This window comes from Symphalangus syndactylus, chromosome X (genome assembly GCF_028878055.3).
Source record: "Symphalangus syndactylus isolate Jambi chromosome X, NHGRI_mSymSyn1-v2.1_pri, whole genome shotgun sequence".
Lineage (NCBI taxonomy): Eukaryota > Metazoa > Chordata > Mammalia > Primates > Hylobatidae > Symphalangus > Symphalangus syndactylus.
In genome coordinates this window covers 113,879,094-113,900,874 of record NC_072447.2, presented here as the reverse complement: position 1 = coordinate 113,900,874, position 21,781 = coordinate 113,879,094, and the positions used below count along the sequence as shown (strand labels likewise).

The window sequence follows — 21,781 nt, the reverse complement described above, 5'->3', positions numbered from 1 at the left end:
GAAGTCAAGATTGAAGACAAAATTAAAGAGGCAACCATAAAACTCGGAGAGGTGTGCTGGAATTCAAGAGAACATCAAGTTTCAAGAAGGAAAGGATCAATAATGTTAAATGCTCTATTACTTGCACCAACCAATAAATAAGGTAGCCACTTGCCACATGTGGCTAATTACATTTAAATGAATTAAAATTAAGCAGAATTAAAACTTTGGTTCCTCAGTCACATCAGCCACATTTCATGTACTCAGCAGTCACATGTGCCTGGTGGCCACCATACTGGACAGTGCAGAGAGAGAGTATTCCCATCACCACAGGAAATTCCATTGGGAACACACTTCTCTACAGGGGTACAGTAAAGACAAGCACTTCCACTGGGTTTGGCAACATGCCGATCACTAGTTAGTAATCTTTGCAATAGCCGTTTCAGGAAAGCAGCAATGCAGGAGCTGGATGAGGAAAGATGAAGAAGAGTTTTCTATGTGTACAAGGTAAGGAAGGAAATTCCAGGAAAAGGGAACAAGATGGGCAAAAATCACAGAGAAATCATTAGCTCAATTCCTATGTTCTCAATCTCTTCTCTGAATGTTCCCTTCACCCTTTTATTCTTACCCAACCCACCTCTCCTTGCCTGCTTCATCTGTGGCCCTCTAAAGTAGTGACTGATTTTTCTCCTTTGGCCTATGTAGGTAGAGTGAATAACTTCTTTCTTTTCATTGTAGTCCCACATGAGTGGCCCTCCCTTCTCACTAAAATCCCACCACTACCATACTGTACCACCCGCTATCCTTCCCTTTCACAGTCATCTACAGACATATGGGTCATGACCCTCATTCCTTTAGTACCTGGCTCACTACCACTCATCAGATTTCTTGTTAATTTCAACATGCATCTAGATGAACCTTCCAGCATCCTGGTCTGTCAGTTCCTTGGCCTCTTGTTCTCAATGACCCTGCCCTCTACCACATCTCAGCCACTCATTATCATGGTCGTGCCTGAGACCTTATAATTATGTGTATCCGTAGCCCCTCCCTAATCTCCAAGTCAAGCATTCCCACTTCAACCACCACTTCTACCTTTCCAGCTCACTCCCGATAACCATGACCCCAATACTTCTTTGACCCCACTGGAGTCTGTGATCCATTGGTCCTACCATCTTTTTACTGTCCCTCATGGCTCCCTTTTCTGTCCTTAAATTCCATGGCCCATGATTCTAATTATCCCTTGCATACACCTTTGACTCCATTGTTCCTCTCATTATTGTACTCAGCTGGAAAAAAAACCCAGCCCTGGTTGAATCCAAAGCTCCTCCTCTGCCTTGCTTGTCCCTCACAGCTGAATGTACTAGAGAAAAACAACAGCGCTGACTGTTCTCACTTCAAATTTGTGATCACAAACCTCAAGTGCATCTTTCATGTTGCCAGGCAATCATACTGTATTTCCCCAGTCCATTCACTCTGTCATGCTCCTAGGCCACAAATTAATATTTTCTCCCTTCTCGAATCTTTAATACTTCTATCCCATTTTCACTCTCAGATATTAACCTTGCTTCCCACTTCACGGAGAAAAAAATCAGACAAAAACTTCCATAAGCTTCCACAATCACATTTACCCATCTATCTGCATCAGTGCCCAGTATGCTCTTCCTTCACTCCCCTGCTCCCTGTCACCACAGATGAACTGCCCTGTGTCCTAGCCAAGGCCAGCATTTCCACTTGCATCCAGATTCCATCCCCTCTCCCCTACTCAACAGCATCACTCCAGTCACTGTTTCGTCATCTTATGTCAACAATTTCTTCCTCTCTACTGGATTAAGTCCATTAGTGTATAAACGAAAAGTACTGTAATAGCTCCCATTCTAAAACCAACAAGCCAACACTTGACCTCACTTCCCCATCTGGCCACTACCTCACTCCTCTGCTCCCCTTTATAGCTAAATTCCTTGAAATAATTGTCTATGCCGGTGCTGTCCAATATGGTAGTTACTAGTCACATGCAGCTGGTGGGCACTTGAAATGTGGTTAGTTTGAACTTGAGATGTGCTGTTATTATAAAATGTGCACTGGATTTCAAAGGAAATCCAGCAAAATATCCTGGTAATAATTTTTATATTGATTATATTGGAATGATAAAATACTGGATATACTGGGTTAAGATCTATTATTAAAATTAATTTCACCTGTTTCTCTTACCTGCTTTTAATGCGACTACTGGAACATTTGAAATTACATATGTGCCTCCCATGTTTTTATTGGACAGCACTGGTATACTCCCTACCTATAATTCCTCTCTCTTACTGTTCTCTCTTAAACTCACTCTTATCAGGCTTCCCTCCCTCCATCAAAACAGCTCCCATTAAGGTCACGAATGACTTTTTCATTGCTAAATTCAATGGCCAATTCTCAGGCCTCATCCTATGTGCCCGGAGGACAAAACAGGGTGAGACTAGAGGCTGGGAAACCAGTTAGGTAGCTGTTGCAATAAACAAAGTCAGGGATGATCTGACCTGAACTAAAGTTGGAGTTGTGGAAATAAATTTGAGAAATGATCAGGAGGTCAAATTAATAGGATGTGGTCACTGATTGGATGGGGGCAGGGATAGGAGTATAGACCAATGATTGGCTTTAGATTTTTGGCCTGGATAACAAATAGGTGATGGTATCACTGAAAAGGATGGAGAACATCAGAGAAGGTGCAGGTTTGGGGATAGGGAAGAGAATGACAAGTTTGGTTCTTGACAACAATGTATTCCCATCTTTGGTACTCTTTAAATGAGATAGCTCCATTTTTAGCCTTTGTAAGCTGTGGCTGCCTAAAAGATATCTCAGCATGGCACAACCCCAAGATGATCGTGAATATTTGATTCCCCATTCTTAGCCACTGAGTATAGGCTCAAGTCAGGTTTCCCCTCATCCAGGCATTTGACCAAAAGATCCTATCCTCTATTCTGTTTACTGTACTTGGAAGTGGAGGATGTCCTGGGTTAGGTGTTCACATGGAAGGTCCATCTTGTCAACCTCCCAACCTAAGAGGCTGGAGAGTCTACCCAGGCCATGCTTCACCCTCAAAGAGCCTAGTTGGGGCTGACTGTCCACCCAGCCTGTGGCTAAGGCAACTTAAAGACCCACCTTCATCCATGAGGATCAGAGAGGCAGCCCCCTGACAGTAGTACACAGGATGAGGGCCCTGAATTGGCAAAGAATCCAACAGGTGGACCTGACCTAGCAGAATATGCGCTGAAGTCCAAGGACCCAGGTCCCAGCTTCTACTCTTACCAAGCTGCTGTGTGACCTTAGCTGTGTCTCTGCTGAGCTTTACGCAAGGGGGAGCCAACTCTTGGATCATCTGAGGCAACAAGGTTTCAACTCGCTCTGTATCAGAATCCGCTATAGCAGTGGCTTTCAAACTTGAGTGTGGGTCAAAATCAGAATCTCTAGGAGGGCTTCTTAAAATCCAGCTTGCTGGACCCTACTTCAGAGTTTCTGATTAGAGTTTCTAGTAGGTCTAGGACGAGGCCTGGAATCTGGAATCTGAGAATTTTCATTAATAACAGGTTCCCTGGTTAGGCAGATACTACTATTCCAGGGACCACACTTTGAAAACAACTGTCCTAGGGAAGTTGTAGAAAATGCAGCTTCCTGGGCCCTGCCCCATAGAGTTGAATCCGGGAAGTCTGAGTGGGCCCTGGAATCTCCACTGTAGTAACAAGCACTTCAGGATGATCCTGATGCTTGGGTCCTCCAACCATACAGGAGAAACACTGACTTAGAGGGAATCCTGGAGCTGCAAGATGAACCAAGAGACCTGGGAAAAGCTGCCAGCAAAGGGGACAGAGTCTGGCCAGGTGTGAGGAGCAGTGTCTCCTGGAAGTGAGAAAATTAAGGCAGAAAACACTTGACTTAACCATTTGCTCCCACAAAGGACTCCTGAGCACCAATCACTTCTTCCTCAGCAGGGACAATCCAGTGGTCTTCAGAAACTCACCTACCCACCTGTTGCACAAGGCTCAGCCCTTCGCCAATCAGTCAAATCCCTCAGTTCCCCCCTCATCCACTAACCCTTTAGGAGCCTTCAGGATTTACCAGAGTTCCTATACTTTCACCTGCCCTTACCTGACCAGTATAGTGGAGCAGGGAAGCCTCATGGAAGAGGGGAACTTCTCCAACATCCTAACACTAGCTAGATGGAAGGGGCAATGGGCTCACTGGTATGGAGGAGAAACAGGAAACTCAACCTGGATACTGATGTCAGTATGACCTTGGGGCCAGTTTTTGAGCTGCCATTGGCCAAAGTGCTTCTGCTTTGACTGGTCCCAGAAAGTAACTAGCACGGGAGGTCGAATCCTCATCCTCCAGAAGATGAGCTGAACGCCCACTCAAGAGAGAGGTGGCCTGCCTAGAACAAACAACACTGAGGTTCTTAACCCCAGTTTCTTGAAATGCCCTCCGAAGACATCTGAATTGCCTGTATTTCAAAACAGCCTTCTCAGGCACGCATGGTGGCTCACGCCTGTAATCCCAACACTTCGGGATTCAAGGCCAGCCTTGGCAACACAGTGAAACCCCACCTCTCCTAAAATTACAACAATTAGCTGGGCATGGTGACGCATGCCTGTAATCCTAGCTACTCAGGAGGCTGAGGCATGAGAATCCCTTGAACCCAGGAGGTGGAGGTTGCAGTGAGCCAAGATCACACCACTGCATTCCAGCCTGGGTGACAGAGCAAGACTCTGTCTCAAAACAAAAAAACAAAACAAAACAAAAAAACAACCTTATTACTGGGTGTCAAGCCTGAGGGTCACTGCTCACCAATTCTGAAACAAGAGCTCCCTCTAGTGAAATAGAAAGGGATTTCCCAGCAGACTTGAAGCAGGCCCTCTACCCCACCCCCAGCACCCCAGCAGCCTGGGGAGACCAAAGGACTCCTCAGAACAATGTTTGAAATGCATAAAATAAAAGGCAAAGGAATTCAATTATATTAAAACACAGTTACCAAAATATTTTTAAAATTTTGTAATATACTAATTATGTTTCTTTATAAATACATTTAATCACAAGATCTAGCAGCAGGCCTAATAACTACCATCACTTTCAAAGCAGATGAGCATAAACACTATCCTGAGATGGCCGCTACTACCGTAATGTGATAGGAAGCCATCTGTGATTGCTACTGACAACAAAGACACAGATAGGGCTAATACCGCTGGTGCTTGTTGTCTGTGTTCATGTGCTACATTTCTGCTAGAGGTCAGTGAAAATAAAGATGTGACTTTCCCCCCATTCAAGTGAATGAACCCCTTAAGATCCTATTTGTGAACCTCAGGTTAAGAACTGCTGCCAAAATGAAAACAAACACAACCAAGCAATCGAAACACATCACAAGGATAAAGAGAGGGGAACTCCTGAGTTGTGTCACGAGCCGTAGGCAGGACCAAGCTGTGGGCCTAAAGCTGTGTGGGCACTTTCCTCCAACCACCTTGTGGCTGACTTCCTCCAAACCCATCCCACTAGAACCTCTGGAAGCCCACCACCACCACTGGCCTGGGGTGTTTATGATCAACCAATCTGTCTATACCTGCCACCTTTCCCCAGAATGTCCCTTTCACCTCCTCACCCTAAGGAACCCTGGCTGTCCGCTGAGGGTGTGATTTCTTCCACTAACAGCTCTGAGAAGGCTGTTCTTTTTTAATCCTTCTATTCCTGTAGCAATTTTTTGTGGGGGAAGGGAAGTTGAAGATTCCTCTAGCCCTCCATTATTGCTTCTAGATGGTTACTCTTCCCTCGTTCTCTTTGAAGATCCAGTTCCTCCTCTTTGTTACTGTCACCTGTTGTTGGCCTCCAGGTCATTGAATTCATCTCAGATCAGTGTCACTTAGCTTACCACCTTCTTTTATACATTATACCTTTTCCTGATGGCATTCTGGGTGATTTTAACATCCATACAGGCACCTCTTCCAATACCCTAACCTCGTGGCCTCTTGAACCTCCTCAGCTCTACAGGTCTACTCCACTGCACTAACCACAACCTGCCTTCTGTCATCACTTTGAACTGCCCCGCCTCTGCTGGGATCATCTGACCACAACCTCCCGACAGTTCAGCTTTCATGTCCTTATTCCTACTATGCACATGCCCCTAGACCTCCTCGTGACCTGTGATCCCTTGATGCTCCTTACCTCCTCCATAGAGTTCCTCCTTGTTCCCCAGCTCTCTTCTAGCCTTTCTTCCACACCAGCTTGGACCCCATGGCCTCGAACTCTGACACCAGCACTCTCAAATCCCTGGTGGGAAGGTGAACTCTTCATCCCCCTCTCCCCACACTTCTACCTATCCCCTCACTACATCATCCCCAAAGGGTGGCTTACTAAAGGTGAGAACCTAAAAAACTGCTCAAACCACATTTTATTAGATTAGTAGGCAGGGCCACAGTATATTGGCAAGCTGAAACCATACTAATAATAGCAAACAACTTATATACCACCATTACATGACAGGGACTGTTATAAGCGCTTTATATATTAATACAGTAAGTCATTTAATGCTCATTACAACCATATGAGGAAGTACTGTTATTATTTTTGTTTTACAGATGAGAAAACTGAAGCATGGAGAAGGTAAGGGAACTTGGCCAAAGTCACACAGCTAGTAAGGAGGAGAACCACTATTTGAAACCAGGTAGTCTAGCTTTGTAATGGGCAGCATGTGTATTTCGTCGTGCACATCTCAGCAGAACCTGTCTCTTTGCATAGCCAGGCCTCTTCACTTTCCTCTTTACTCTAGCTTCTCAATGCCTTTGATAGGGTGGAAAGTAAGGGGGGGCCTGTGCTACACATCTAGCCACATTATATTCTCTAGGTACAGAGTGGGAAGCTCACCTAGATGTTGAGAACAAAGCTGCAAGCTCTCGCCCAGCACTAAAGGTACTGGATGCCTGCTCAGCTAATAATAAAGTGCTGCTGTGTCTCCCATTCTGCTGTTGCTCCTTGGGTGACCTGTCCTTGTTCAGAAACCTGAAAGCAATACAGTGCATTGCAGGATTACCAAAACTCTCCAGAACCCCTCAAACATCCCTCACTTTCTAGATTTTCAACAATACTGACCCTACTTACAAAGCCTCAGCATTGGACGGATCCCTCCAGCCAAATGTCCTGCACCTCCACTTAGGCTGCTGAACCCCAAATGGGGTAACCGTACAGACCAATGCCAGAAAAATCCATGGATTCTTCTTTCAGGAGGGCCCCACAGTGCCAGTCACCGACCTTCTAGAGCTATGTTGTCCAATAGCCACTAACCACATATGGCCATTTAAATTTCAATTCAGGTCAGGCAAAGTTGCTCTCACCTGTAATCCCAGCACTTTGGGAGGCCGAGGTGGGTGGATCATTTGAGGTCAGGAGTTTGAGACCAGCCTGGCCAACATGGTGAAACCCTATCTCTACTAAAAATACAAAAATTAGCCAAGCATGGTGGCATGTGCCTGTAGATCCAGCTACTCAGGAGGCTAAGGCAGGAGAATCGCTTAAACCCGGGAGGTCAAGGTTGTAGTGAGCCAAGATCTCACCATTGTGCTCCAGCCTGGGTGACAGGACGAGACTCCATCTCATCAATCAATCAATCAATCAATCAACCAATCAATTTCAATTCAAATTAATTAACCTTAAAATCGAATGAGAAATCCAACTCCCCAGTCCCCCCAGGCACATTTCAACTGCTCAAAAGCCAAATGTAGCTAGTGGCTACCATGTGGAATAGAACAGATATAGGATATATTCATCATCACAGAGAATTCTATTGGACAGTGTTGAGAGAGTCTAGGCTTATCTCTTTCTTCCATTTCCCATAGCACTTATTTCTCTTGTCATTACCCTTCTCAATCCACCACCAAACCCCTGTCATTCTCAGCAGTTGTCATCAACTTGTAATTCATCCACTCCCCTTTCTCCCTGGTACCTTCAATGTTCCCTGGCTCTACTGGGCTTCAATTTAGCATTTGAACATGCTCAGCCCTGGAGCAGAGAGAAAGGGAAAAGGAGGAGAAAAGGAGAGAAAGGGAGGGGGAGAAGGGAGGAGGATAAACGCCTTCCCTTGGCTTTGTAGCACCCTTAACCCCTCCTTCCTTAATGCCCTTAACTTCTTCCTTGTAATTCCCACTTCTCTGATGACCTGATTTTACTGTACCTCTTAGATCCAACGTGGCTTGGCTAATACCACTTTGGGAAAAATTTCTACTACCTTAGTTTTCAGGACAACCAGCCTCTCCTTCTATCACTGATCTTTCCTGCAATCTCCTTACACTCTTCTTCTGTCTGCTGTTTGCAAGTTGATGTTCCCCAAGGCTTTCTCTAAGTCTTATTTTCTCCCTACCTACATAGTTACCCTGGACCAGCTCATTCATTCCAATGTTTTCATCTACTAGTTCTATAACCACTGATACTAAAGTCAGTGTCTAGTCCAGACTTCCCTGAACAGTTCCAGAATATTTTATCCTAATGCTTCCTGGGCATCTCAACCTAGATAGCCTATAAGCACCTCAAACTCAAGTAAAATCATCTTCCTCAATGCTATGGTCTGAATGTTTATGTTCCTCTCCTCAGATTCATGTTGAAACCTAATGGTCAATGTGATGGTATTAAGAGGTGGAGCCTTTAGGAGCTGTTAGGTCATGAGGGTGGATCCCTCATGAATGAGATTAGTGCCCTTATAAAAGATGCCCAAGGAAGCCTGTTTGCCCCTTCCACATGTGAGAACACAGTGAGAAGACCCCATCTAGGAGGAATAGGCCCTTACCAGACACTGAATCTTCTGGTACCTTGATCTGGACTTCCCAGCCTCCAGAACTGCGAGCAGTACATTTATATTGTTTATAAGCTACTCAGTTGATAGCATTTTTGTTGTAGCAGCCCAAAAAGACTAAGACACTCTCTAAAACATGCTCCTTCCTTCTGCGCCCCCCTTCTCAGTTAATGATACTCTATCCCACCCAGTCACTCAGGCCAAAATCCAGGGGCCTCATGGACTTTACCCGCACCCTTATTCCCATAGCACCTCAATTACAACAATTATTAATTTAATCAACATTTTTAATAATTAAAATAAATAAATATCCAATATTAATTATCTTAATCTCCTGAAAAGATGTGACTACTGCCACCTAGTGGCAAAATACAGACAACTAGAAATGGTGGTTACTACACTCATGGCATATTATAATAAAAGTACGAGGAGAAAGGCACATTAAGGAACACATGCCCTTGGCTGCCTAGGAAAGTCAGAGACACCTCCAGAGAGGAGGTAGTACCCTTGAGCTTGCACAAAGGAACACACGAAGTTTGCCGGTTTCAAGTAGAATAGATAGTATGAGCCTGGACATAAAGCAAGGAAGGCTGGGCAAACCTGTCAGCAGATCTGTTTATTCAGAAAGTAAAGTAATGAGCTGGGCACAGTGGTATGTACCTGCAGTCTCAGCTGCTTGGGAGGCAGAGGCAGGAGGATCACTTGAGCCCAGGAGATCCAGGCTGCAGTGAGCTGTGATTGCATTACTGCCCTCCAGCCTGGACAACGTAGTAAGACCCCATCTCTAAAAAAACAAAACAAATAAAAACCAGAAGGTAAAGTGATAGAATAGGAGTCTAAGCAATGAGAAATGAGGCCAAAGAGATGGACAAGAATCAGACTGTAAATGGTCTTAAATGCTACGCAAAGAAGTTTGGTCTTCATCCTGGATGGGATTTTTAAGCAGTTGAGCAAAATCAGATCAGATTTCCTCTTTCCTTAAAATGGTCACTCTGGAGACTGTATAGAGGATAGCCTGGGTAGGAGGTAGGGGAAATCAGGGGACAGGGAGAGGAGAGAAGCAAAGTAGTCCTGGTAATAGAGGCTGAGAGCCCACAGTCGGACAGGGGTGGTGAGGATGGGGAGGAAGGGCCAAGTTTGCAAACAATTTTGAGAATTTAAACTGTCAGAACTTCTGAACTGATTGGTACATGGGAAGATGCAGAGGAAGAGATCCAGGATGTTGCCTACGTTTTTTGCTTTGGTAGTGGATGGAGAGTAGAGTCACTAACCAAGACAGGAAACAGAGGAGGAAGACAAGCAGGATGAGAGAAGGGGTACAGAAATGAGGACTCTAACTGTTATTTTTGAAGTACCTGTACTGCTTCTCAAGCCTGTGTTATCTCTATTGATGGAGAACACCAGGATCTATGGGGCAGGCAGAGCAAAAGAGCCCAAGGAGAAAGAACCAGAGAAGTAGGAGAACCAGGAGAAAGAGGTATCCTGGAGCTCAAAGGAGAAACAGGTGTCTCAAAGGAGGGAGTACCAGTAATGTTAAATCCACTGACAAGCATGCTTTCAGTTCCTGCAAGGTTCTGTGGCTTTAGAACACAGCAAGGCACAATCCTGACCTCTAGAGACGGCAGTCTAGTTGGAAGAAAGATGTATAATTAACACAAGGCAGAAGAGTGGGTAATTAATAATTATACAAGCTCAATACATAGTATTTACTATGTGCCAGTCATTGTTCTGTATACTCTTCATGTATCAGCTCAGTGAATCCTCACAACACCCTATGAGGTAGGTCCTATTACTACCCTCATTTTGCAAGTGAGAAAACAGACACAGAGAGGTCAAGGTACTCGCCCAAATGCCAGAACTAACTAGCAAGTGGGATAACTAGGATTTGTACCTACAGTCTGTCTGAATGCAGCAACCCCATGGACAAGCAGCATAGAGGCATCTCTACACACCTGGTTTCAAACACCAGTTTAAACTCTAGTGCAGGCCGGGCACGGTGGCTCAGGCCTATAGTCCCAGCACTTTGGGAGGCAGAGGCAGGTGGATCACTTGAGGCCAGGAGTTCCAGACCACCCTGGCCAACATGGTGAAACCCCATCTCTACAAAAAATGCAAAAACTAGCCGGGCGTGGCGGCATGTGCCTGTAATTCTAGCTATTCTGGAGGCTGAGGTGAGAGAATTGATTAAACCCGAGAAGCGGAGGTTGCAGTGAGCCAAGATCAGGTCACTGCACTCCAGCCGGGGTGACAGAGTGAGTATCTGTCTCAAGAAAATAAAAATAAAATAAACTCTAGTAAAGGGACTCCTAACCTTGGTGGTACTATGCACTCCTTGGGCAGTCTGGGGAAGTGTAAAGGCTCTCTCTTAGAATAAAGTATTTAAGTATACAAAATAGAATATATAGGATTATAAAAGAAAATAATCATGTTGAAATATAGTTATCAAAATGCTTTTAAAAGGCACATCTGTTTTTAAATTTTGAGGTGATGAATGCAAATGATTTTTTGAGATATCTGCAACAACTGTAACATAAGAGGAAAATATGTGTAATTTACATTAACGACAGCATGCCAAGTGCTGCTAATGTAACTGTGGTTTGTTATCTACATTCCCTACTAAAGGATATACCACAAAGTCGGCCCTCTATATCTGCAAGTTCCACATCTGTGGATTTGACCAACCACAGATCAAAAATATTTTTTAAAAATAAACATAACAATAGTAAAAAATATATACAAATAAAAAACAGTATAACAACTATTTATATAGCATTTACATTGTATTAGGTATTATGAGTAATCTAGAGATGATTTAAAGCAGGGGTGTCGAATTTTTTGGCTTCCCTGGGCCACATGGGAAGGAGAATTGTCTTGGGCCACACATAAAATACACTACTGATAGCTGATGAGCTAAAAAAATTTTGTTTTCAAACATAATGTTTTAAGAAAGTTTACAAATTTGTGTTCAGCCACATTCAAATCCATCCTAGGCCACAGGTTAGACAAGCTTCGTTTGGAGTATACAGGAGGATGTGTGTAGGTTAGATGCAAATACTATGTCATTACATTAGGGACTTGAGCATCCTTGGATTTTGGTATTTGTGGCAGGGGAAGTCCTAGAACCAATTTCCCATGGATACCGAGAGATGACTGTATTTCAGTTGGAGTTAATGGACATAAAGATGTGATTATTTTTCTCATTCAAGGTCATGGGCCTCACGTGATGTACTCCCATAAGTCTAGTGGACACTGTGGGGATTAAATGAGATCAAGATCACACATGTAACAAACCCAGTGCCTAGTAAACATTAGCTTGTAAGATGTATAATAAATTATGTGCAATTTGCAGTACATGAATACATCCCTGAATAGAAGGTCATTCATTCATTCATTCATTCATCACCTACATACCAAGAAGAAATGAAAAATTCCTGTCCTCAGGGAGACCAGCATGTAAAGACTATACTGTGAGGATGACAAAAATGGGAGGAACAGAGGCAGCTGGTGGGAGCTGGGGTAGAATAGTTATGGAGGGCTTCTTGGAGAAAGTAACTACAGAGGTGAGTTTTGAGAAATGAATGTTTTCCAGGCCCACTGCTGGAGAAGAGCATTCCTGGCAGAAGTCACAGCATTTTCAAAGGCACAGAGGCATGAAAATTGGATAAAATACTCAGGGAACCCCAAGGATTTGGGTATCACCACAGTGTACAGTACAAAGAAGGGAGTGTAAAGACATGAGGTTGGAGAAGGCGTTGGGTACCAGGTCATACGGTCTTGTGCACTGGGGAAGATGGGGAGCCACTGAAAGCTTCCAAATGACAAACTGCTATGATCCTATTTGAGCTATAGAAATAGCTCTGGAAGCTCCAGGAATGGGCTTAGGGGGAGCAAAGGAGGCTGGCTGGAGAGAGATCACACAGAGCCAATTATCATCATTGAGGGAAGAGATGTGCAAGGCTTGACCCAAGGTAGTGGTCCTAGAGATGGTAAGGAGGGGATGAGTCTGAGAGATATTTAGGAGGTAAGAGCAGGAGGACCCAGCGATTTCTCCACACAGCAGCCAATATGATCTTCTCCACAGGCAGATTGGATCATGTTGGACTATTTGATAAACAGTGTGGGGACAAATGGGAAGCCAGCTGGAAATAAAGTTGGATCCTTATCTTGCACTGTATATCAGGATATATTCCAAGTGATTTAAATGTAAAAAAATAATAATAAAAGGAACTATAAACATACCAGAATAAAATATGGGATATATATTTTTTATAACCTTGGAGCAGTAAAGGGCTTTCTAACCATGACTCTAAATTCAGATGCCATAAAAGATAAATTACATAGAAAGGTAAAAACAGCCGGGCAGGGTGACTCATGCCTGTAATCCCAGCACTTTGGGAGGCCGAAGCGGGCAGATCACGAGGTCAAGAGATCAAGACCATCCTGGCCAACATGGTGAACCCATCTCTACTAAAAATACAAAAATCAGCCGGGCGTGGTGGCACATGCCTGTAGTCCTAGCTACTTGGGAGGCTGAGGCAGGAGACTCGCTTGAACCCGGGAGGCGGAGGCTGCAGTGAGCTGAGATCACACCACTGCACTCCAGCCTGGCAACAGAGTGAGACTACGTCTCAGAAAAAAAAAAAAAAAGAAAGAAAGAAAAGAAAAAGAAATTTAAAAATCCTGCATGGCAAGAATAAAACATTGGCAAAGTCAAAAGAAAACACAACTGAGGACAATATCTGTAGCTCATATCATAAAGGGTAAACTGTTAATATTTATATATAACAAGCTCTTAGGATTCAAATTTTGTAAAAAGGCCAACACAATTGAACAATGAGCATGTGATAGGAGCATGTAGTTCAAGGAAGAGGAAATCAAATGCCAATTTTATTTTATTTTATTTTTTTTGAGACTGAGTCTCACTCTGTTGCACAGGCTGGAGTGCAGTGGCACAATCTCGGCTCACTGCAACCTCCACCTCCTGGGTTCAAGTGATTCTCATGCCTCAGCCTCCCGAGTACCTAGGAATACAGGCGTGCGTACCACCACACTTGGCTAATTTTTGTATTTTTAGTAGAGAGGGGATTTCACCATGTTGGCCAGGCTGGTCTCGAACTCATGACCTCAGGTGATCCACCCGCCTCGGTCTCCCAAAGTGCTGGGATTACAGGCTTGAGCCACCATGCCCAGCCAAATGCCAATTTTAAACATGTAAAAAGACACTTGGCTTCACTCAAAGTGAAATTAAAATTAAAATCGAACTGATATACCTTTTTTTTTTTTTTAACCCATCGGATGGGCAAAAATCCAATTTGGTGAGGTTGTGTAGAAACAGACACTCTCATACATTGCTAGTAACATTTAAACTGGTACAACTTTCATGGATTTGGAAATATCCAACAAAAATACAAATGCATATACTCTGATTCAGCATTACCACTTACGGAAATATATCCTATAGATATTCTTGCACACACGCAAAATGGCAAAGGTACCAGTTCCTTCAGTGCGGTGTTATTTATATTATCAAAAGATTTGAAACAACCTAAATGTCCATCAATAGCAGACTCAAAAAAATAAATTATGGTATAGTGTTGTAACTTTGTGTTATGATTAAAAGCAAGAACCGTGGAACCATACTACTGGGTTCAAATCCAGGGACTGTCACTTGCTATCTGAGTACCAGTTTCCTCTTCTATAAAAGGGAGATAATAATAACACCTTCCTAACAGAGTTGTTATAGGATTAAATGAGTTAATGCATGGGAAAAGTGTGTGACAATATCTGGCACATAGTTGTCTTATATCAAAGCTCTGCCATTTTTATTATACTGTATTCTATCATCCACACTATGTAATATGCCACTATAAAAAAAAAAAGAAAGAAAGGGGGAGCTTCTTGTGGGCTCACGTGGAAAGCTCTCTAAGAAATACTGCTAAGCAAAACAGTAACAACAGGATGGTTGTGTATTTGCTATTTTAGGATGAATGTCTGAAGAAGGGGGAAAATATTTTTAAAATTCACTTGTATATGCAAAAAAAACAAACTCTGGGAGGATATGCAAAAACCAAAAATCGTAGTTACTTGTAGAGTTGTAGCAGGGAACTATATGGATGGAGGGAAGGGACGGGAAATATATTTTTCACAGTATGGCTTTTTATATTTTAGATTTTTGAATTAAAATGTGTAAAATGTGTAAATAAGTTAAATCAGAGAAGAATCCATCGGTGAAGCAAGCTGATGTTATATCCTTTCTTCACATTTTCACAGGTTTCCCATAGCTTTGGCAGTCAAGGCCAAACCCCTGACCATGGGTGACAAAGCCTTCATATCTGACCCCAGCCTGCCCCTCAGGCCCGGTGTCATCCACTCCCCCCTGTGCTCCCCATTGCCACAGTGCTGTTGTACATGCCATTTTGCCCGTCTACAAGAAGTCACCTCCCCTAATCCTGTACTTGCCTAATAAGCTCCAACTCACCCTTTGGATTTCTGTTTAAATGTCATTTCCTCAGGGAACTCTCCTCCAAACCCCCAAACTCAGTCAGCTTGATTTGTTCTAAGTTCTCATAAGAGCATGTTCCTTTCTTTCAGAGTACTTATCTCAGTCATAACTATATATTCATGTGATATTTGATTCATATCCATCTCCCCACTCCACCCCCACTAGCTTATAAATGTTATGAGGGACAGGGTGGTGTCTGATTTTTGCTTGTCAGGGCACTCCAGTGGTTAGTCTGGATCCTGGCAGGAAGAAGGCATATGTTAATATATGTGAGATGAACGGATGCATTGCATACGGGAGGCAGGGATGATTCCCAGTTTTTAGCTGGGGTGATTGGATGCTGCTACTTGGCAGGAACCACAAGAAGAGCAGGAGGGCTGACAGGGAAGATAATGAGTTTAACACAGACAGGTTGGGTTTGACATATGCTTGAGACATTCAGATAGAGAAGTTGAGTAAACTATATGAATGTGACTCTCGTAAGTCTGAGCTGTAGACAGTGATGTAGCAGCCATAACTAGACAAGACTAGTAGTTAAACCATGAAAGCAGGCAAAACCATACCAGAGAATTAGAATGAGATGTGAGCCTAGCACAGAACTCTGAGGAAATCAACATCTCAGAGGAGTGAGAAAAAATAACCTGTGAAGGAGGCTTGAGAAGATGTGATTGGTGAGGTAGGAAAGCCAGGAAAGGGAGGAACTTTGGAAGCCCCGAAGCAGAGCATTCCAAAACGGAGTGATCAATACCATCCAATGCAGCAGCATTCCATAGGATAAAGACTGAGAGATGGTCATTAGATTTGGTCAGACAGACATTGCTGGTGATCTTTAGAAGCACCATTTCTGTGAAAAGTCTGGTAGAGGGTTAGGTATCAGAGTAAATGGTCTGAGGAATAAAGGGTAATTGAGAAGAAAACTCAAGGGCAGACCCCAGTGTCTCCCAAAGTTATGTACCATGTATGAGGTGATTTCAGGTGGCAAACAGATAAACATTTCATTTTTAATAGTTTTGTATATAAACTGTGTTAAAATAGATAACCAGTAAATCAAAGCCACAATCTCATGGATATTATGAGGCTTCTCATGAAAGCGTATATATTTTAGTTAAAAAAAAAAAAAAAACTCAATAGATTTAAGGACATGTATTACATACATAACACAGATGGTTACGTGGATAAGACAAAAATTGTCTTGCCCAAAGAACTAAATTTTAGAAAATATTATTTGTTCTTTTAGGATGCTTAGGTGTGAAAGGAAGAGGGAAGACAGAGTTGCATGGGATTGCGAGAAAGTTTCTTAGAATGGGAAAGATTTGAACATCTGTATTGGCTGAAAAGCCAGCAGTGAAGAAAGGGTTGAAAATTCAGCTAATGGCCAGGTACAGTGGCTCATGCCTGTAATCCCAACACTTTGGGAGGCTGAAGTGGGAAGATCACTTGAGCTCAAGAGTTCAAGACCAGCCTGAGCAACATGGCAAAACCCTGTCTCTACACAATACAAAAAAAAAATGAGCCGGGTGTGGTAGTATGTGCCTGTAGTCCCAGCTACTTAGGAGGCTGAGGTGGGAGGACCATGTGAGCCAGGAGGTTGAGGCTGCAATGAGTCGTGATTGCACCACTGTACTCCAGCCTGGGTGATACAGTGAGACCCTGTCTAAAAAAAGAAAAAAAAAAGAAAGAAAAAGAATATCCAGGTACATAAGTGATTAATTGATAGAATGAGGCTCCAGAGGTGGTAGCAGGGGTGGGAGCTAATCACACAGGAGTATTATTGGCTAGAACAGAATGAACACCACTTCTTCCAGGATGAGAAGGAGGAAGATAGGGATGGATGTGGGTAAAGAAGCTTGCAGAGGTAGAGAGAAGTGTTGAGGAAATTTCCATCCCAAAACCTCAATTTTCTCAGTCATTTGTGGGGAGAGGGGGGATCTACTGAGGGTGAAGAGAACAGAAGGTTTGAATAGAGTAGACAGGAAATTTGAGGAGGCTGGTAAAGATTTAGCACAGGACTTGTGAGGGCAATGTGTGGAGGAGCTGACAATAGACAGAAAATAAACTGAGCAATGGTGTTGAGAGCACAATTATAATAGACATCATGAAATTTTCATGGCCCTAATCAGAATGGCTTGAAAGAGTTCCTCCAGTAGGCCAAGACTGGGCACACTGAAAAGGCATGGGACACTGATCCCAGTTGGAAGGGACAAGGGAGGTGAGATACTTTCAGGAGCTAGTGAAAGTTTCAATGACAGGTCATGGAGACACAAGCTGAATAGGAAGAAAAGAAGAGGAAAGGAGTGGAGATTTGGGTCAAAGAAAGAACATAACGGCAGTTATGTTCTCACATAGAGGAGCTTTACGGGAAAACAAGGTCCTGGTGGCTGAAAAGAAGAGAATGCTGAGGTCACTGCAATTAAGAAGCCCAAACCTTGAGAAGCTGGGGTGGATGGGTGGTCCTTACAAGAAGTGTCTCAGGATGTTGGCTCAAATTATAATGGAAATATTGAGAGCTACAGGCCAGCGACTTCTAGGAATGTGGGGGAAGTGACCAAGAAGTCAAGTGATGGTGGTGATGAAAAAAAAAGAGAGAGAATGGTAAAAGAGAAAGCCTTTTTCCCCTAACATACAGATGAGATAGTGCTCTAGAAGAGACAGAGGGGGCTCTGCAGCATATGGTGCAGGGCAGAAAGAGCAGCCTCTATTAGAGGAAGCTGCAGGCAAGAGACAGGAAGGCTCTGTGCCCCATGCGGAGTTGCCGGTGGGGTTGGGAGTGGTTTGTAAGAAACATAGTTTGTTAATTAGCTTGATTCAATCATTCTGCATTGTATACATATAGTGTAGCATCACCTTGTACCCTATAAATATATAAAAGCATAATTTGTCAGTATCTAATAAAAATTAAATTTAAAAATACTGTAACACAGAAAAAAAAAAGAAATACAGTTCCAGAGGGCCACAGGCAACAAGTTTGAAGGAAAGGAAACAGGGAAACAAAGGGACAGGCCAGAGGAAGAAAAGAGCAGTGTGGATGAGAGAGGTCCCATGTACTGTGACAGTGCATAAGGTATGCAAGAATAAGGGATGAGTGGGTTTCCCACAAGGCGCCACCTATCCACCCACCCCAAACCATAGGAAGAGGCACTATATGCTCAAGCAGGACCTTGCCTTTCAGGAAAACAGGGTTCCTGAGCATGGGAGATACCTATAGGAGAGCTGTCTTGTATTGAGTAAAAATTGCTAAGCCATTTATTTCTAAAAAATTAGAAGAGACTTCTAGGGAACAGAAGCCCCAAACTCTCGGCTTTCTTGGTTTACAGAAAACTAATCTTCCGACAGCTCGCTTCAGATCCATTCTCCCTCTGCAAGGCCTAGGTCCAAGGCTTGGGATCAAAGGTGAAGAAATCCAGATGTTTCTCTCAATGCTCATAATTCCCCCCAAGTGAACAGCAGATGGCAATAAAGAGCTGGAAAGGGAGATGGGAGATGAGCCCTCAAAATAGCTCAAAGTTGGCCAGATAGAAGGTACTGGGGCCCATCAACTTCTGCAGGGTGGTGGATGCTCTCATTGAGGTCCTGGAGTAAAAAGTCAGTTTGGTGAGATCACTCCACTGGTGCTGCAAGCTAAATTCTCACTGCACCAGGGTATCTATGGGTTATTAGCAATAACAGAGCATACTGTCTCTCATTACAGCCCTACTATCTCTCATCTCGCCACTTAGGGAACTGGGCTATCGGGAGGATCTGCTCTAAGAAGATACAATTATCTTAGAGTTAGCCAAGTCTTGAGGATGTGGCTTCCTGGATTATTCTTTTGGAGGGAGGAAAGATGGCTACTTGGCATTTTCCATGTCAGACCAGTCTAACCCAGCTACCTGACAGATTTTTATGGTGACCTTAGAGTACAAATATGTTTAAATAACAGCCATGCAGATTTGGCTAGGACTTCCATCACACACCTCAGAAGCCAGGAACAATGATTAGCAGGGGTCTGAGGCCCAGGAACACCTATCTGCCTGGTTCTATTCAGAATGTGTGTATTTCTGAGACTTAATATTAAGAGGCTGTTTCCTGTGCCACAGGGGACAGACCTGAGAAATGGCACAAGTCTCCTGGATATTGGAACTTCAGACTTTCCTTAAAGCCTCATGAGGAAAATAGTGCTTTTACAGCAAATTAAAAGGAAGTGTTTTGGGACATCGTGAGACCCCAAGTGGCCGCACAGGGTAAAAGCAGTCTCAAAGAATATTTAGGCAAGTATGGAGAACTGATAGAAATCAAGGCATAGGAGGCAAATCTCTGGACTATAAGTAGACTCCCTCCTGTAACATGTTCCTGGGTTGACCAGTCCTTGGGGCTATCTCACACCAGATCTTAAGATCTGCCGGAATGCCTGAGTTAGAGCATCCACACATAAGCCAAGAAGCAGCAGTGCCCAGCAGAACTCCCAGACTATCTTCCAGTGAGCTCAAGGGCCCATGTGGCCTCATGCCACTTTCAGTATTGTAGAAATGAAACCCTTGCTGCCTGGAGTGAGGTAGGAGCAGAGAAGTCTCAGCAACTGAGATAGAGAGGCTGGGGCTAAAACTGAAAGAGGATGTCTTCCATTCACAGGGCCTTTCAGAAAGTAAAGAACACCGAGCAGGAGTGGCTGTCACAACAAGCCTAGATGGATAGGCACCCCTTTCCTTTCGTCTGTTACACGATAGAGGGAAGGGATAATCTAAGGGTCACTGAGAGGTTACCAATAGATCAGCTTCCTTTCCAGGCTGCCTCTACCAGGTTGGTGGTCTCTCCCTCTTCCCCAAATGAAGGTTTTCAGTGGTTTATTTTACATGGGTGACCACTGCTCTTTCACCTGCCTCTCCCCTCAATCCCATAATTGCCCTGGTCCCTGGACTTCTTGCCCCTTACAATATCTTCTTTTGTTCTTGAGGGGACTGAGTGCTTCACTCTCTCCTTCTATCCCACACTGCACATTGAGGCAGGGGGAAGGCACAAGTACAAGGTGACAGTGTGGGGGGCTCCATGCAAACCCAATGCCACCACCAAGAACCGAAAGCCCAGGCCCTGTGACAGTCAGCAGCACCATAGTAACCCAGTGAAGGATGGGTCTAAAAAGTCCCCAGACCCCTTGCAGGCCTCGTCCATTCCCATCTCCCCACTTCCTGGTGCCCGGCATAAATTATGCTGAAGAAACTCAGCCAAGCGGTTGCTGAAGATCCTGGGAAGCACCCAAGAGGCTGTGTCTCCCAAAAACAGAAGGGAGAGGTTAGGTGTGGGAGTTGCATAGGAATGTGGTTTGCTGGCCTTACCTCCTTTCCAAAGCAGGTAGATGGGTACCACGTAGAGCATAACATGCTGAATGTAGTAAATCTCCAATTCAAAGGGGAGCTGTGAGGATAGGAGGGAGAGAAGTGTTTCAGAGCAGGAAGCATTCATTTCAATAGAGTCCAAAGTTGACCTCCCTTGCTGTTCAGGACCCATATTTTAGCAATCCCATGCATTTCACCAATTCACTTCTCTTTACAATTGCAGGGAAAAAAAAGAACAAAATGAATATTCTTCTGATCTAGATCAGGATCTTCCTAGATGTCTTTTATAGAGAAGGTACTTGTAAATGTTCCACTAAGAAAGTTTGGTTAAAAATTTAGGAGATGTGGTATATAATATATCCCCTTGGTGGTTTCCCATGTGTATTATTGGAATATTGGAATATGAAGGACCTGAGTGGTCCCTACAGACAAGAAATCTACTTGCCATTGTTTATCCAGTGTTCCCCAAACTTATTTAGCGAGTGACTCTTTTTTTTTTTTTTTTTTTTAGACGGAGTCTCGCTCTGTCGCCCAGGCTGGAGTGCAGTGGCGCAATCTCGGCTCACTGCAAGCTCCACCTCTCGGGTTCACGCCATTCTCCTGCCTCAGCCTCTCCGAGTAGCTGGGACTACAGGCGCCCGCCACCACGCCCGGCTAATTTTTTGTATTTTTAGTAGAGACGGGGTTTCACCGTGATCTCGATCTCCTGACCTCGTGATCCGCCCGCCTCGGCCTCCCAAAGTGCTGGGATTACAAGCGTGAGCCACCGCGCCCGGCCAACAGTGACTCTTTTTTTAGTAACAGTTTGTATTCTGCAAAATATACTTTAAGAATCAAAACCTTATGTCACTTCCTGCTCCTGGAGACTAGATGGTAGACTATTTACAAGTTTATTTCTCATTTGACATGAAGAACATATGGAGTAGAATTATCCCCATATTCCAGATGAGAAAAAAAAAATGATTGCTAGGTCTCATAGGGTCTAGATCCAAGAATAAACTTTCCCCATTGGATATTTGGGTGTCAGCCCAGCATTAGCCCTACTTTTGAGTTTAGACCAAGCTTCTGGGCCAATTTTGGCACAGCTTACCAAAAAGAATGTCCTCACTTTCCCTACATCCAACGCACCCACTCACTCGCTCCTGTTTCCCATCTCTCTCAAAATGGAATCTCTGTATTCTCAAA

At 43.8% G+C, this 21,781-nt stretch overlaps 1 protein-coding gene across 17 annotated transcripts in view; it reads right to left on the bottom strand.

Annotated features, from left to right (window-relative positions):
* The window catches only part of TMEM164 (transmembrane protein 164), a 175,274-nt gene that overhangs the window by 12,349 nt on the left and 141,144 nt on the right, over positions 1-21,781 (bottom strand). For all 17 annotated transcript variants that reach the window (XR_010119760.1, XM_055268672.2, XM_063635259.1 and 14 more), the window contains one exon: positions 20,597-20,675. Coding sequence is in view for 16 of the 17 variants with exons in the window: in XM_055268672.2 (XP_055124647.1) it covers positions 20,597-20,675 (79 nt within the window). In the remaining variant the exon portion in view is untranslated. The remainder of the gene's footprint in view (positions 1-20,596; positions 20,676-21,781) is intronic.